General features: G+C 33.1%; 2 protein-coding genes across 2 annotated transcripts; one reads left to right on the top strand and one right to left on the bottom strand.

Moving 5' to 3' along the window:
- The first annotated feature begins 6,747 nt into the window (after positions 1–6,747).
- On the top strand, positions 6,748–8,895 carry LOC111482704. Its single transcript, XM_023128622.1, has 2 exons — positions 6,748–7,224; positions 7,561–8,895. The coding sequence occupies exons 1-2, from the start codon at positions 7,041–7,043 to the stop codon at positions 8,331–8,333; spliced, it is 957 nt and encodes a 318-aa protein (XP_022984390.1). The 5' UTR covers positions 6,748–7,040; the 3' UTR covers positions 8,334–8,895.
- A 609-nt stretch (positions 8,896–9,504) lies between these two features.
- LOC111482703 (prolycopene isomerase, chloroplastic) lies at positions 9,505–14,186 on the bottom strand. Its single transcript, XM_023128621.1, has 9 exons — positions 13,884–14,186; positions 13,556–13,779; positions 12,547–12,657; positions 12,280–12,333; positions 11,909–12,196; positions 11,088–11,279; positions 10,833–10,991; positions 10,075–10,311; positions 9,505–9,933 (listed from the first exon to the last, which is right to left on the bottom strand). Exons 1-9 carry the CDS (start codon positions 14,044–14,046, stop codon positions 9,619–9,621), a joined length of 1,743 nt encoding a protein of 580 aa, XP_022984389.1. The 5' UTR covers positions 14,047–14,186; the 3' UTR covers positions 9,505–9,618.
- Positions 14,187–16,046: the final 1,860 nt, after the last annotated feature.

Here is a 16,046-nt window from a genome sequence, read left to right as displayed (position 1 = left end):
AGCTTAGTTGTCCTTTGTGTAAAGGGGAAGAGGGTTAGGAATGCAACCAAAATCTCACATTAGCCGATCGAAACCATTGTTCTTAGGAGCTTATTTTGAGCTAGTCTATCACTGAGGCTAACCATACTAGATCGGACCACATTGGTCCCAATAAGCTCAACCATGATCCATAACTTCAGGAGAAACCTTAGACCTATGTATAAAAGGAATTAAGAGGTGCTAATAAGTAACGCATTGTAACAGCTCAAACCCACCGCAAGTAGATATTGTCTGCTTTGGCCCGTTACGTATCGTCGTCACTTTACGATTTTAAAACATGTTTGCTAGAGAGAGATTTTCACACCCTAATAAGAAATGTTTTGTTCTCCGCTTCAATCAATATGAGATCTCACACACATTGATCTCCAATTTTCCGCTTTATCGATCACCTCATCCTATTTCACTACTAAGCTCGTGTATATTGAATTATCTGTTTTCAAAAAAGAAAAAGAAAATATATTGAATTATTGAATTATTTTTTTACCTTTTCAATAATTTTCCTTCGAATTATATCGGTCCCTAGCGTGTAAGCAAAGGAAGAAAAAACCAACCATTTATCTTTTTCAATAAATCAATAAATGTCAATTTCACCTTTTTCTTTTCTTTTTTTTAATTTAAATTTAAATTTAAATTTTTACAACTTTAAAAAATTATCTTCCTATTAAAATTTTATTTTATTTTAATTTAATTCTTATGGTCTTAAAATGCCAATTTTAGTCATTAAATTAAAAAAATAATTACTTAAGGATCAAAATAGTTATTTTTAAAAGTTTAAGAATTAAACCAAAATTAAATAAACATCCTTTTAAAAAATTCATTTTCTATTATTTTTATTTAATTAAATTAATAAAATATTTCAACCACGAGTTATTTAATTAATTTCTTAATACTTTAATTTAACTTATTTTTAATTACTTTTGACCATTCTTTTATACATACACACACATAAGAATCATATCATATCTCTCCCATGTTTGATTATTTTTGCAATAATTAAAAAATACAAAAAGAATATTATATAAATTAAGTAGGAATGGGCAAAATTTGGAAAAAAAAAAAAGAAAAAGAAAAGGGAAATACATGCTAAAGTCACATGTCATTCACATCACCCATTTTTTTTCCTTTGTAAATACAAACTTTGATATAATAAAACCAAAAAAATAATATTTAAAAAGAGTTGGTCATTGACCAACATGCCAAACTGAATTTTTTTGGGGATTCCTTTCATACATAAAGAAGAAGCTCTAGTGCGTCCTTCATGGGGTATATATCGTCACCCTTCTTCTAATCTCGGGATGCTCACCTTCACTATGAGGACATCTGAACTATACAAACAGATTTGGATTAAAAAAAAAATCTCTCGAAATTGTGCTCTTGTTTTTTGTTTGACTAATTCGAGTATTGTTCTTTGTTAGAACATGATATTATACCTATACCTCTACCTGTTACGTCGTGAGACAATACATTGTCGAAATTCATCGAACTCTAATTCAATAAGGCTCTTCCAATGTAAAAAGATCAAATGGGGTGCTACCCTAACTGATCCTCATCCCTGTTGACGCTATGCTATTTCGAACTCTTAACATCAATGATTGTCTCAGCACTAGTCAACTCTAACATAGATTCATAATACTGTCTTTCATCTTCTTCTATTTTCGGTTGATATTGCTACAAGAAGTTGACTTCAAAGTAAGCTCGACGATGAATAGGACGATGTATCCCCTGCCATACTCATTTTCACATCAACCGAGAGGAAGACATAAGAAAAATCCAAAACTCGATTAATTTTTGTGGTCCAAAATCGCCCAACAAACCAATTTTCCAATAATGTCAACTTTTGTTCATCCATTTTCAAAATTATTATATTCCATATGTCCATATCAATTCAACAACCCACATGCCCTAAACTATTTCCTTTTATATAACATTTTTTTTTTAATTTTTTATAACTTTTATATAATTTTTTTTTATTTATTTTGTGATGGAAAGATAAAATGTCTAATTTAATTTATAATTAAACACTATTACTTTAGGTTCTCACAAGCTAGATTAATTATAAAAAAAAAAAACTTTTTTCTTAATAAAAATACTTTCAAAATTTTTAATTTTTCAATAATATTCTTAAATTTTGAAAAGTTTAAAAGTATTTAATAATTAGATAAGGAAAAGTACTCTGTATAAGGATATTTTTTAACTTTTAAAAATATTTAAGGATTTTTTTTTGGGAAGTGTATTAATAAAAGTTGTATTTTTAAAACAAAATATTTATGTAGAATTAATAGTAATTATGTCTATATTTATTTATTTTCTGGAAAGTGTAAGAATCTTATTGAAACGTTTTGAAAATTTATGGCTTCTTTTTATTAATTTAACAAAATATTAAAGATGTAAATTAAAAAAAAAAAAAAAAACTATTGTAAATACTTAGAATTAATGTTTGATTCATTGCTTTTAAAATCCTATTTTAGATTCTAAACTTTTATTAAATAATTATTTTGGTTCATTATTTTGTTATTTATTATTTAAATAATTGGTTTGACTTTTAAAATGCGTGGTCGGTTATGTTTATTAACATAGTCTCATTTTTTAAAAAATTGTATTATAAATTAACAAAATAATAATAATAATTTGTATATAAATAAATATGTTGTGAATAAATCCAATAATTTAGCCACAAAAATAAGAATTTTTAATATAAAAAAATAAGTATAATAAATATTAAAGTGATATTCAGAACCCAACTTTAATTATTTCTTAATTATTTTTAAAAAATCATATGTTATAACTAAAATCTCAAAATTTAAATATAAAATATTTATAAGTCAAGTTAATAATTTTAAATATTATAATCTTTTTAAAATAAAATAACTAGGTAGAATTAAGGTGTAATCTTATTTTTGAATTTAAAAATTAATTTCAAATGCAATAAATAAAATAAAATAAAAAAAGTTTATGGATGACGTCAATCAAGGGCCAAGTTTCAACCATGCCATTTCCAAAGGAAAAATTGGAAGAATTATTATTATTATTTTTTTAATTACAGAAACCGTCCATTTTAATGTCTCTGATAATTTTTTGTCGCATTATTTGATTGTTTTTCACCATCAATCTTCATAAATCTCCAAGCAGTTCTCAACATTCTCCGCCATAATCTTTCCCCAATCCACAAGCTCAAAAGACTGAAAGAAAAATGGCCGATAGCTACTCCAAAATCAAAGCCGCCTGCAAATTTAAATCAAGATCCATCGATTACTCCGATCTCACTTCGCTTCCTCACTCTCCTAGATTCAACGCTGCCGCCGCCATCTCCAATCCGAACTCTCACGATTCCAATAAGAACAAGACGAATCGGCAACACAGCCGTTTGGCGGAAGAGGAGGAGGATGAGGAAGAAGAAGACGAATACGGCGGAGAAGTCTCCGTCAGAGCCGCCGCGCTGAGTCGGAACAACTCTGTTTCTTCATCAGTCTCTGGATTCCATTCAGCGGTGAAGAGAGCTCTGTCGATGCGGAGATCTTCGTCCGTAGCGGAACGGTACTGTAGGATTCACGATCAGTTCGCGACGCTTGCATCGCCGATCGATGATGATGAAATTGAAGATGGAGATTCGAAGGAAGAGAGAAAAACAGGAGGATCTGTGAAGAAGACGAAGAAGAAGAAGAAGAACTCGGCAGGGAAGGTCGTTAGAGCCTGTAAGCGACTTTTTGGAATCTAGTTTTGAATTGATGATACTTTTTTTTTCGAACGAATCCATAAAGCATCTTTTGATCTTTTCCTGCATCAAAAAATTCTCTGTCTCTCTAATTCTCTTCTCTGATTTCTGGTTCTGTTCATTTTTGCACTGAAAAATGAGAATCTGTGTTCAATCGTTGGCTCTGATCCTTCCATTTGAGGAGTAATGGCGTTAGAAATGAATCTCAGTTTGAAGTTTGATTATTACATGTCCGTTTTCTTCTGAACTTTTTTGTTGATTAGCAGAGCGATAGCGTAGTCAGTCAGTCTGCCAACCACTGCCATCGCTACTTTTTGCATTTTCTGTCTCTAGAAATCCAATTTATACCCTCTTAATTTTTTTTTTTAATTTTTTTTTTCGTTTTAGTCATATATTTTTTATAATCTAAATTTAAAGTTTAGTAAAATCATAATTTCGTAAAAATATAAATTTTAGTGAGGAAACTTGAAAGATAATTCTAATGAAATTAGTTTAATTATAATAATATTTTTTTATTTAAAAATTCGAACTTTTTATATATTGTTTAAGTTGATAAAAAAATACTTTAAATATTTAGAAAACCAATTTGGTATAACTAATTATTTATTCATTTATTCAAAATAACTTTATAATTTTCTCTAATGTACAAAATAATGTACATTTATAGCGGTCCTTGCCACGTAATTATTTATAAATTAATGATAAAACTATACTTAAAATCAAATTACAAATTGACAAAGAAGATATTAATATTAATAATAATAATTATTATTATTATTATTTTGAAGAATGTTATATTTTAGATTATTAAGAATAAAAATAGAATAATTCACTTAAAAATTTAGACCAACCCAATTTAAATAAGTATGAACTCGACCCAAATATTTGTCATTCTATTGTATCGGTGAATCTGGTTGCTTCAATTCAACTTCTCTCACAATATATATAGAGATTTTTTAAAAATGGCCAAAATGAATTAATGAAAAATAAACAATTTCGAAAAAAATGGAAGAGATATATAAAATTATTTTAAATTAAATCATAAATATTCATATATATATTAGAAAACTTCAAATCCGAAATTCATAATATGGAAAACCATATTATGAATTTCCTAAACCCAAAACCATCCTAACCTAACAGGTTTTATCAAGTGGGCTCCACCTCACCCTAAACCCATGGGCTTGACTTGTAATTACCATTCAAATCTCCAAGTGGGTCCCACCCTGAACAAAAACTCTTTTTTCTTTTTTATTTTTATTATAAAAGTTAAATTAGATTAAAAAAAAAATAATTTGAATTGGATTGAATTTTTTTAAATAAAAATATTTTGGGTTTGTTGCTACTAGTTAATATTCGTTAGTTAATTCATCTGAAAATAAGGTTACAATACAATTTTTTAAAATAATTATGAAAATTAAAGATTTATGAGAAATAAAATAATTAAAAAAACTCAGATCACCAATTCTAAATTGTGAGTTGTCAAATACCATAGTTGTGTGTGTTTTTAACATTCTTTTTCTTTCTTCCATTTTTTTAAAATTAAAATAATGGGTGAATTTATATTATTAAATTAAAATAATGGCCCATTAAATTTAAAAAATAATTATGATTAGTATTTGTTAGTGTACTCTGCACGAGGTAACTTTACATGGTAATAAAATTATTGGCGAATTTAATATAAAATCACTAGTCAACTCTATTTACAATAATTTGTTAAGTCTAAATTGAAATGTTATTTTTAATAAATTACCCTCAAAATAAAAATTAAATAAACTCAAACGTTGTAATTTGAGAAAAAAAGAAAAAAAGATTTATAATTTTCAAGATTTTTATTATAAAATAAAACACTAGTTTATTTTGAAATTAACAATATTAAAAATATAAATTAGTAATTGATTTTCAAATTAATTAAACTAAAAAACAGTATATATGACATTTATTATAAAACTTAGTAAAATCATATATATATATATATATATATTAATTTTTAATTAGACATATTAAATATATATTAACGTATGATTTTGGATTGACCTCTGAACTCATTTGAATTAGATTTGGTTCGAAAACAGTTAGAATCAATTATATATATCTATATATATATATATATCTATATATATATATATATATATCTTTTATTTAATTTTATAATTAATTTATAAATGTCCGAATTAACTCAATCTCAACAAAATTATGGTTGGGTTCTTCTTTAACGAGGGTGGTATAGGTTGAAAATTTTATAATCTGAACAATTAGATTGAATCTGAACCTAACTCAATCCAACCCACAAATACATCTACCATATTCGACACTTAACACCATGAACCAAGCCAACTAGAAACCCAATTAGGTTTAGATGTATTCACAAGCTTCTCGAACATATACTAGTGATATTTTTGTATTGTTTAAGAGTATTAATAAAATTTTGAAAGTTTAGTGTTTTGTTTAAACTAAATATTAATCGTTTCCTAAAATTTAAGAGTATTTTTTAAACATAGTATTCATATAATTTAAATAGATAAATTAATAAAAATATCCCTAAATTTTTACTTATTTAAATACGAATTTAATAATGTTTCAAAATTACTATCGAATTTAAAAAAAAAATCATTAATATGTTTCATTAAAAAAAAACCTTAAAAAAACTTTTAACTATATTTAAAAAATACCCGCCAAATCTTAAAATTAACATTAACACCATTTACCTTTGTTTAAAAAAATGTATTTTAAAGTAATTACTGTCAATATATAGATGAAAATCGTCATATTTCATAGATTATTTACAAACGTTTTAACATTACTTCTAAAGAGTTCAGGAGTATTTTTAAAACGTGGTCTGTATTTTTTATTTATGAAATTAGGGTAATTTTGAAATTTTTAAAAATTTATAATTATTTTTTTAGACCATTTATTAATTTAACCTAATTTAATTGGTGGGCGAAAATAAACCAATTGTAAAAGAGAAAAAGAAAGGAAAGGAATTTGAGAGTAAGAAGAAATTCGTAGAAAAATTTGAATTCCGTTGTTGAGATTTTCAGTTGAATTTGGACGATCATTTCATTTATCCATTTTTGGATTGAATTTGTTCCCCTCATTCTCTCTCCCATGTCTTTCTTCTTCTCCTCCATTCTTCCTTTCCCCTTTTGGAGTTCCTGAAGACCAAAACAACCGATTCCATCTCCGTAATCTCATTTGCTTCTCCATTGCATATTACTTCCACTTCAAGCAATCCCCCCTTGCTTTTGGTTCATTTTTGTAGGGATTCGTTCCAGCGACTATACCAAAAATGGCATCCGAAGGCGGTAGCAATGGAGGAGGAGATGAGACGCCGTCATTGTCTCCTAGAAGCAAGTTCAAGTTTCTTTGCAGTTATGGCGGCAGGATCCTCCCTAGACCAAGCGATGGCCACCTCAAGTATGTTGGCGGCGAGACGCGCGTCATCGCTTTGCCGCGTGATATTAAATTCGCAGGTTTCTGTTAGTTCCATGTTCTCGCCCTTCTTATTTAGATTGTGATTCTTCTTAAGTTTTCTTGTTGAGTTTTTAATCTGATGATGATTCTGTGACCATCTGGAAAATCCTGTTGGATTGCTTTTCAGCAAACGAAATTAATCTGATGATTTGAAGTGTTTTCTGTACAATGTTCGAATTACTTGAAAGAATCTGTAGTTTTGTTCATCTGCGAAGTTCAATCAATTGTTGTTCCTTCAATAGTAATGAAGATTATCAATCATTTGGTTATCTGTTTCTAGTGGATTCAAAATCCCTTTCGATCTTCTTTCCCATAATGTTAATCTTCTTCAACAGATCTAATGAAGAACCTGACTGCTCTAACTGATGGAGATATGGTGCTTAAGTATCAATTGGTTCCTGAGGATCTTGATGTTTTGGTATCTGTGAGGTCTGATGAGGATTTAAAGCATATGCTTGATGAATATGATCGGCTAGAAAGCGAAGGAACTCCTAAATTTCGTTGTTTCTTATTTCCTTCAAATCCAATTGTTCTTGAGGCTCAACCATTCTCTGCAGATCCCCAACAAATTCAGCAACGTTATCTTGAAGCTATTAATGGCATTGTGCGGTCTGGCTCCACCGCTAGTGCAAAACTCTCCCCTTCAAATGCAAACCGCCCCACATTCAGCCTTTCATCTGCTTGTTCATCTCCAAAATCATCTTCTCCAGAGGCCCAAACGGCTGAATCTATAGCCCAAGAAACATTCTCTTGGAATAGCATGAAACCCAGCCGCCCTCCTATGCATAAGGTCCATAGCTCTCCTAGCCTTTGCAGCTTCAACAACCTTCAACCTCCCACCAATGCCATTCCAATTAGTAAACCCCACATTCCACAGCCTCATTACCACTATCAACAAAACCAGCTGCAGCTGCAGCATCATAATAACTACCAGTCTTCAAGACCTCCACAAGAGTTTGGCAGATTGAACGCCCCCGAAAGAGTTCCCATGTCCCTTCCACCATCGCCGCCTATAAGTAGGGCCGACATCGGAAGGAGTCCGATGGGACCTAATTTCAGCCACCAGACATCATGTAAACAGCAAAGGGGATTTGGAGTGTGGAACTAATATGGATACTCTGATGAGTTTTCAGCGAATGGTAGTGGTAGGATCCATAGAACAGAGACTGAATCAATGGAGCCCGAGAAAGCCGCTTTGGGAGTAACAAACACAGTTGATTAGTCTGTAGATAATTAGAAAGAAAAGAAACAGAGATGGTCAGTATATTTCTCCTTTGTTTGTGCTATATTTTGCACGATCATCATATACTCCTTCGTTTGTTTTCTTGATTTCTTTTGAACTAAGGTTTCCCACGTAGGAAATACTTGTAAATCTCATGTGCTTGTGATTATCTTAGTTTAATACTTGTAAATGGAAGTCCCCATGTGCATAATCCTGTATTCCTGTTATGCCAAACTGCTAAGATTATGCACAATGTTGATGCAGTCAGGTATTGAAGTTCATTGCTTTAGATTGTTGATTTGGAGAAAGAATGTTCATAGCATACGGATTATTACTTGAAAACTAGATTGATTCTCAAGAAGAAATGTAGAAACTGTAACTATTTTGCTCATTTTGGTTGTAGCTTATACTACTACACCTGAATGTTTAGTGAAGTTATATTGAGGAAGAAAGTTGCAGCAATTTCTTGTGCAGGATTAGAGAATGCCCCTCTTCTTTGATTTCTACTCTTGCCTGGGATTGTAGAGAATCATATTGATTTGACACTAATATTTTTTTTAATTTCATTTTTTATATATATTGATTATCCCTCTCTTAAGAAGATTTTTTTTTTTTTCAAGGATGAAGTTACTGATATAATAACATTTTCAATAGCTATTTACAATATACTTGAATGTCGCTAGCTTTGTCTTCCTACATACGCTTAAGGCATCTGCGACCTAGTTGTCCCACAGTACACTTCCACGTAATAACTCTACTAAAGGCGACCCTATTGCTGGAATAGCTTCCATTACACCTGTTACAATGAAACTCTTTTAAAATGAATTGACGGAGTGAGTCATTTTGTTGTAAACCGTTGTTTCAATAGGCGACCACAGAATAATCTCGAAAGAAAAAACTAGAAATAACTATTTTATGTTGAGTATAGCTCTACAAGTCGAAGATTTAGCAAGCAATGAACAAACAATCAATTAACCTAATGCATTTACTTTGACATCACATCATTGTTTTATCACTAATTTGGGTATTTCTTGACAAAAGCAAAACTTCCAAGAGATTAGAGACAAACACATAGAGGATAAAACTTTATATCTAATCCAATTGTTATAATACAAATTTACAGAAGATGGTAAGTGCAGGATAAGGGAATGAAAAAGATGTCAAAATGAAATCAAATTCCAATTGCATCAAGAAGCTGAGAGTGTTGGGAAGTAGAGACCAAAGAATTGGCAACAATGGCACCACTGGCTGCCACTGCAGGGACTCCAATGCCAGGGAAAGTAGAATCCCCACAGCAGTAAAGCTGAGGGATGGGAGTTGAATGCCCAGGAAATGTGCCTTTTCCTGCTTCAATTGCTGGCCCATATGTTCCTCTGTTCCTCCTAAGAAACCTTTGATGCGTCAATGGACTTCCCACCAACTTCACCTCACACTTTTCTCTCTTGAAACCTGGCCCAAGGGCTCTCTCAACTGCCCTCCACATCACCTTTTCAACCAAAATAGTTCAGCTTTAAACTCGTTTCGGTTAGGTTCTTAAAATCTTCGATATTCTTGTTCGCAACTCGAAGCATTACAATAGAAAGACTAAGAAAAGTTGAAGAACTACAGTCATAAGATTATTACTTACCTCAGATCTTTGAGCCTTGAGATTTTTGTACTCAGAGCTCCTACGGTCAAGTCCTTCCCAAAGAGTATATGGTTCTGTTCCTGGTGTGTATGCATGTAGCACATGTTTTCCAGGGGGTGCTAGATCTGGACTAAGAACGCTTGGTACAGATATCAAAACCACGTTTTGATCTGCATCCACTCCTCTTTCCCAATCGTTAACAACTATATGATGAATTCCCAGGTCTTCACGAATACCCTGAAAAACACATGCACAAACTTCACACATATTGAACTCATAATTTTCAGAGTCATGTCTTTAACTTAGCCATGTCAATAGAATCCTCACGTGTCGAACAAAGGGTGTACTTTGTTCAAGGACTCTAGAGGAGTCGAGTCTCAATTAAAGGAAGGTTGTTTGAGGACTCTAGAGGAGTCGAGTCTCAATTAAAGGGGAGGTTCTATGGTGTACTTTGTTCAAGTGGAAGATTGTTGAGGATTGTTGAGGATTGTTGAGGATTGGTGGGAGAGGAGTCCCACATAAGCTATGATCATGAGTTTGTAAGTAAGGAATACATCTCCATTAGTATGAGGCCTTTTGGGGAAACCCAAAAGCAAAGCCATGAGAACTGCTCAAAGTGAACAATATCATACTATTGTGGAGCATCGTGTTCCTACCACTTTTTACATTAATGCCATTATAGCTATCCATATGGGACGAGAATTGTTAAGCACTATCCTCTCCTTGTAGAAGGATTTGGTATTGCTAACATCACTCACCACTGCGTCAAAGCCTAAGTGAAGATGCATAAACGATTCACATTGTGGCATTGCATTCACACCATCACGATATGATTTAGGAACAACACTTTCAGGTAACAAGGCCAGTGTATCCCACATGGATGCATTGCTCACAACAGCCTTCTTTGCACGTATAAACTGCAACATATTCAATCATGACATTAGAGGATTACAAGATGGAGGATACTGTTAATGTTTTTTAACAATGACTGTGATTGGTTCCATAGAATTTACTTGACCGCTCTTTAGCTTGACCCCAACGGCTCGATCGTTCTCGACTATAATGTTCTGAACATGACTTCCAAGAGAGATACGCCCTCCAAATTTTTGCAGGCCTTGAACAAGGGCGTTAACAACTGCCCCACTTCCATGAAGAGGATATTCGAGACAGGAACCTGGCTTATACCATTCTGCAAACATATAAATCTGAAATGTAGAAGAAAAATCAATGCATTTGTTATCCTAGGTGGCATTCAAACATGAGGGCCCAAAAATGCAAGAAAGTTGTAGTAATAGCCCAAGCCTACCATTAGCAGATATTATCCGCTTTGGCCCGTTACATATCGCCCTTAGCCTCACGATTTTAAAATGCGACTGCTAAGGAGAGGTTTCCACCCTCTTATAAGGAATGCTTTATTTCCCTCTCCAACCGATGTGAGATCTCACAATCCACCCCCCTTGAGGACCCAGCATCCTCGTTAGCACACCGTCCGGTGTCTGATTCTAATTCCATTTGTAACCGTTCAAGCCCACCACTAGCAAATATTGTCTGCCCTGGCTCGTTACGTATCGCTGTCAGTCTTATGGTTTTAAAACGCGTTTGCTAAGGAGAGGTTTCCACACCCTTATAAGAAATGTTTCATTTCCCTCTCCAACCGATGTGAGATCTCACAGTTATGACTCATGCTACTATATCTAGGAAAAATGGGAATAAAAACAGAATGTTTTTACCTACAGTGTTCTTAGTAACATGCATATCTAATATCAGATGCAGTAATACAGAAACTGACAAGACTCAGATTTTAGTTTTTTTAAAGCTTCATAAAAATATTTACCATCTCTGCTGATAATATGCCATTTGTTTTTACTCCAGCAAGTAAGAAAGCCAACAGATCCAACCAATTTCGAATGAAAGGGTCGTTAAGTTCCAACGAGTCGATGATTTCTGAGAATGGTCTGAGAAGCTTTGTCGAGCCAAGAATACCCTGAGGTCCCATCTGAATGAAGGATTTCAAGAGAGAAGGAGCATATCTTGCTGCAGCTGTTGAAAGAACTCCCCAATCGCCTCGAATTGATAGCGGTGGTAGAGCCATTGCTGCAGCAGACAATGGAAGTATGGTTTCCTGTACACACGAACGGAAGCTAAATGATATTCCAACTGAAAATTTTGTGCAAGGAAATAGAAAATAGACTACATTTTACTTACTAATAGTTTCTGCCATTCTTGAACAGCATTTGGACTAGCATACGTCTCAAGATCCTGAAGGTAACAGGCAAAACATTGCTTAGTTCCTGTTCTTTTCAATTTTTGATATCACAATCTTATTGATGTAGTTGATTTGGGTGCTTATTATTGTAAATGATACACATTATCTATGTGATTGAACAGAAAATATGTGCCTGAAAAAGATGCTTTCCAACGCAAATGGAACAAGAAGTAAAATGGGTTACCAACTCAATGTCTGATATCCACCTTGAAAAACTCTGTGGGGCCAATGCGTGACAAGAATTCTCCTTCAGGTATGTACACCATCCATGAATCATAATTGACACAAGGAAGTGACTCACCAAGTGCATCTAAAACCTGAAAATTTTAACACGCAAGTAGATGGAAAATTAAAACTTTTGGGTGCTTTGATGATAAGTGCTTTCGATGTTTGCCGAGCCGCATTTTGTGGGCAATACAGAGTGGTGAGATATTGTCCGCTTTAGTTCATTACGTATCGCCGTTAGCCTCACGGTTTTATAACGTGTCTGCTAGGGAGAGGTTTCCACACCCTTATAAGGAATGCTTCGTTCGCCTCTCCAACAAATGTGGGATCTCACAATCCACCCCCCTTGGTAGCCCAACGTCCTCGCTGGCACACCGCCCGGTGTCTAGCTCTGAGACCATTTGTAACAGCTCAAGCCCACTGCTAACAGATATTGTCCGCTTTGACCCGTTATTTATCGCCGTCAACCTCACAGTTTTAAAACGTGTCTGTTAGGGAGAGATTCCACACCCTTATAAGGAATACTTAATTCCCCTCTCCAATCGATGTGGGATCTCACAATTCACCTCCCTTAGGGGCACAACGTCCTCGCTCACACACCGTTTGGTGTCTAACTTTGATACCATCTATAACAGCCCACCGTTAGCAGATCTTATCTGCTTTGGCCCGATACATAATGGGTCAAAGCGGACAATATCTACAAGCAATGAGCTTGGGCTGTTATAAATTAATGGGCCAAAACAAACAATATCTACTAGTAGTAAAATTGAATCTCTTATCTTCATGCCAAATGTTATGACCATTCAATGAACCACAAGAAAAGAACTATAATCAAGACTATCCGAACTCAGAAGACAATCCATTTCACTCATATCATTCATAAGAACTCTATATTGCGTCATCAACAGAAGAGATTACTAGACATATATTAGATATTCTAGGTTTTATTCAGTATTGATAAGTGGCATGATATAGAGTGAGGGAGTTTACTTGAGCAAGTGGATTTGCTTGAGGACCACGAGATTGAAACCCAGAAAACAATGAGGGACCAGAGTCGAATTTGTAGCCCTTAATCTCAAATGAATGGGCAGCACCTCCAGGCAAATCATGGCTCTCCAATACAAGAACATCTTGTCCATATCTAGCTAACAGCCCTGCACAGCAAAGCCCCCCAATGCCACTCCCAATTACTACAACATCCGCCTCTGCCTTCCCTGCAAATAATCATTTAACCTAGTAGGAAGATTATGAATGAAAAACCATTTGATCAACGAAAAAAACGCCGATAAAAGGAAGAAAAAGAGAGCGAAGAAAGGACCTGAGAAGCCATTGTTGTTGTTGAAAGATATGGAGGTAGTGAGAGTGGGTTCTTGAGTACTGCTGGAGCTTCGTGCGAAAATGGGCCGTCGATGGGCTGAAGCTCGAACAGCAGAAGGGGAAAGAAACCGAGAGAATCCAAGCACATTGGAGCAAATGTCCATTGCCGCGGACTGGCGGAGCTTCCAGTGGATTCGGTTGAACCAGAGAAATGTGAGAATTGGAGATATTTATGATTTATGAAGACGAAAATCGATCGCTTGAAGGTTTGGTTCAAAATTGAAGTGATTGTTCTTGACATCCAGGGCTTCGCGTGGCTCGCCAATGACCGTTGTTTTGGGAAATGAAAATGAATTATAAATGCCTAAATTAAAAAAAATTAAATTCCAAGTCAATTATTAATAAATTAATAAAAATACTTTTTTTTTTGTCTAAAAAATAATGGTAAACTATATAAAACAAAAATGTCAATAATATTTATAAATTTTAATTTTTTTAAAAAAAATACGTTAATTTTAGACCATAAAAATTAATATATTATTTTAAAAATACTGTTGAACTTTTAACACCGCTATAAAAATATAGTTTAAAAAAAGAAACAAAATATTAACGGCTTCCATCTAAACTATTTTGTTAATATTTTTTTAAACTTTAAGGGTATTATTGAAATTTTTAAAAGTTTAAAGATAGTTTAGACAATGATAAATTTTTTAATTAATTATTAATTTTTTTGAGTACAAATAAATGGTAAATAAACATAATTTTAAAATCCCAAGGATCAAACATTTTTTAACCTAAAGTTTAAATTATGTTTCTCCTTAGTGTATATTAAACTTTTCACCTTCCCCATACTTCAAAACTTTATCTTTAATAAAATTATAATTTATTATGAAACTTCACCTAATGTTAATCATTTCTCATCAAAGCAGGTGGTATGCTATCATTGTTTATTGCACTCGGTTCTCTTTTTAATTTGGTTGACCTATGTCTTTATTCAGGTCATTCTATTAATTTTTCAAACCATTCTAAGTCGGGAATGTTTCTTCCGATAGCCTAAATTTCTTTTGGCTCGGGTCACTAGTCAGTTGCTGGTTATAATATTATTAGGAACCTGACATATTTGTATGCTCTCGTTCCATTCTTAACTTAATGAGTTACAATAGGCTTTTTTTAGGGCTCTAAGAAGTTCGGGCCTACTTCAGAAATCTACTGACTGGGACCACATATGATAGTGACACTTTTCCTAGTATAAACTATTTATGTAGTTCCTCGTCCTCTTTGAAGGCGGGTTTGTTCCACACAGTGGTTTCTCATGTTATCTACTTATGTAATCTCTCATTCTCTCTCAGAGTAGGTCTATTCTACACACTACTTATATAGTTCCTCGTCCTCTCTCAAGACAGGTTTACATTACATGTAGTAGCTATTTCTCATTTCGCCTACTCATGAGTCCCTTGTTTCCTCTCAAGGCGAGTTTACGGGCTTTGACCCGTCTCTGCACACGTAGCAGTTCCTCATGTTACCTACTCATGTAGTCTCTCATCCCCTCTCAAGGATGGTGTACGGGCTTTAACCCGTTTCTACATGCAATAGTGATTCCTTAAATTGATACCCTTCATGTTGCTAGCGAACCCGTAAGTTTCTTTAAATTTTTTTTTGGTGTCGTGGAGGTTTACTAGGTTCTATTTTTTTGTTTCTCTCTCTTTTTTTTTTTTCCTTTTCTTTCTTTTCACTAACCACTTCGTTGAACAACTTTCAAATATCTTATCACGAAGGATAAAATTACCAAAATGCCCCTCTATGGAGGACTTTAACCATTTTTTTAATTATTATTATTATTATTTTTTTTTAGTTCCTTAGATGTTTTTAAATATTTCGAATTAAGTCTCTAAAATGCTCGATAAAATCTTTGAAGTTTGAGCTTTGAAGGAAAAATAAGAAATTAATACTCATTAGGGCTCGGGTATTAAACACTCTTATACACTGTAGAACAAATTGTGTCTATGGATATAGCCACTACATGCAAGTTGATAATTCAAGTGACGTTTATAATTATATCTCGGTCAAAATTTTGTTTTACCTCCGTAATTACATTTTTTTTAGAACAACCCATGAGGTGGGACGTGTAGAGTTGAAGTTTTTTTTTTTTTTTTTTTTTTTTTTT

Source organism: Cucurbita maxima, unplaced genomic scaffold (genome assembly GCF_002738345.1).
Source record: "Cucurbita maxima cultivar Rimu unplaced genomic scaffold, Cmax_1.0 Cma_Scf00008, whole genome shotgun sequence".
NCBI lineage: Eukaryota > Viridiplantae > Streptophyta > Magnoliopsida > Cucurbitales > Cucurbitaceae > Cucurbita > Cucurbita maxima.
The sequence above is the reverse complement of the archived record's forward strand: the minus strand, read 5'-3'. Positions and strand labels throughout refer to the sequence as shown.

What these genes read in the sequence shown, in the direction of transcription:
- LOC111482703 (XM_023128621.1), bottom strand. Translation starts at nt 14,046, where the DNA reads ATGGACATTTGCTCCAATGTGCTTGGATTCTCTCGGTTTCTTTCCCCT. An exon ending in GCCCCACAGAGTTTTTCAAG is followed by an intron (nt 12,334 to 12,546) that starts GTGGATATCAGA and finishes TGTTACCTTCAG; the next exon opens with GATCTTGAGACGTATGCTAG. An exon ending in GCATATTATCAGCAGAGATG is followed by an intron (nt 11,280 to 11,908) that starts GTAAATATTTTT and finishes TCTACATTTCAG; the next exon opens with ATTTATATGTTTGCAGAATG.
- LOC111482704 (XM_023128622.1), top strand. Translation starts at nt 7,041, where the DNA reads ATGGCATCCGAAGGCGGTAGCAATGGAGGAGGAGATGAGACGCCGTCA. An exon ending in GCGTGATATTAAATTCGCAG is followed by an intron (nt 7,225 to 7,560) that starts GTTTCTGTTAGT and finishes CTTCTTCAACAG; the next exon opens with ATCTAATGAAGAACCTGACT.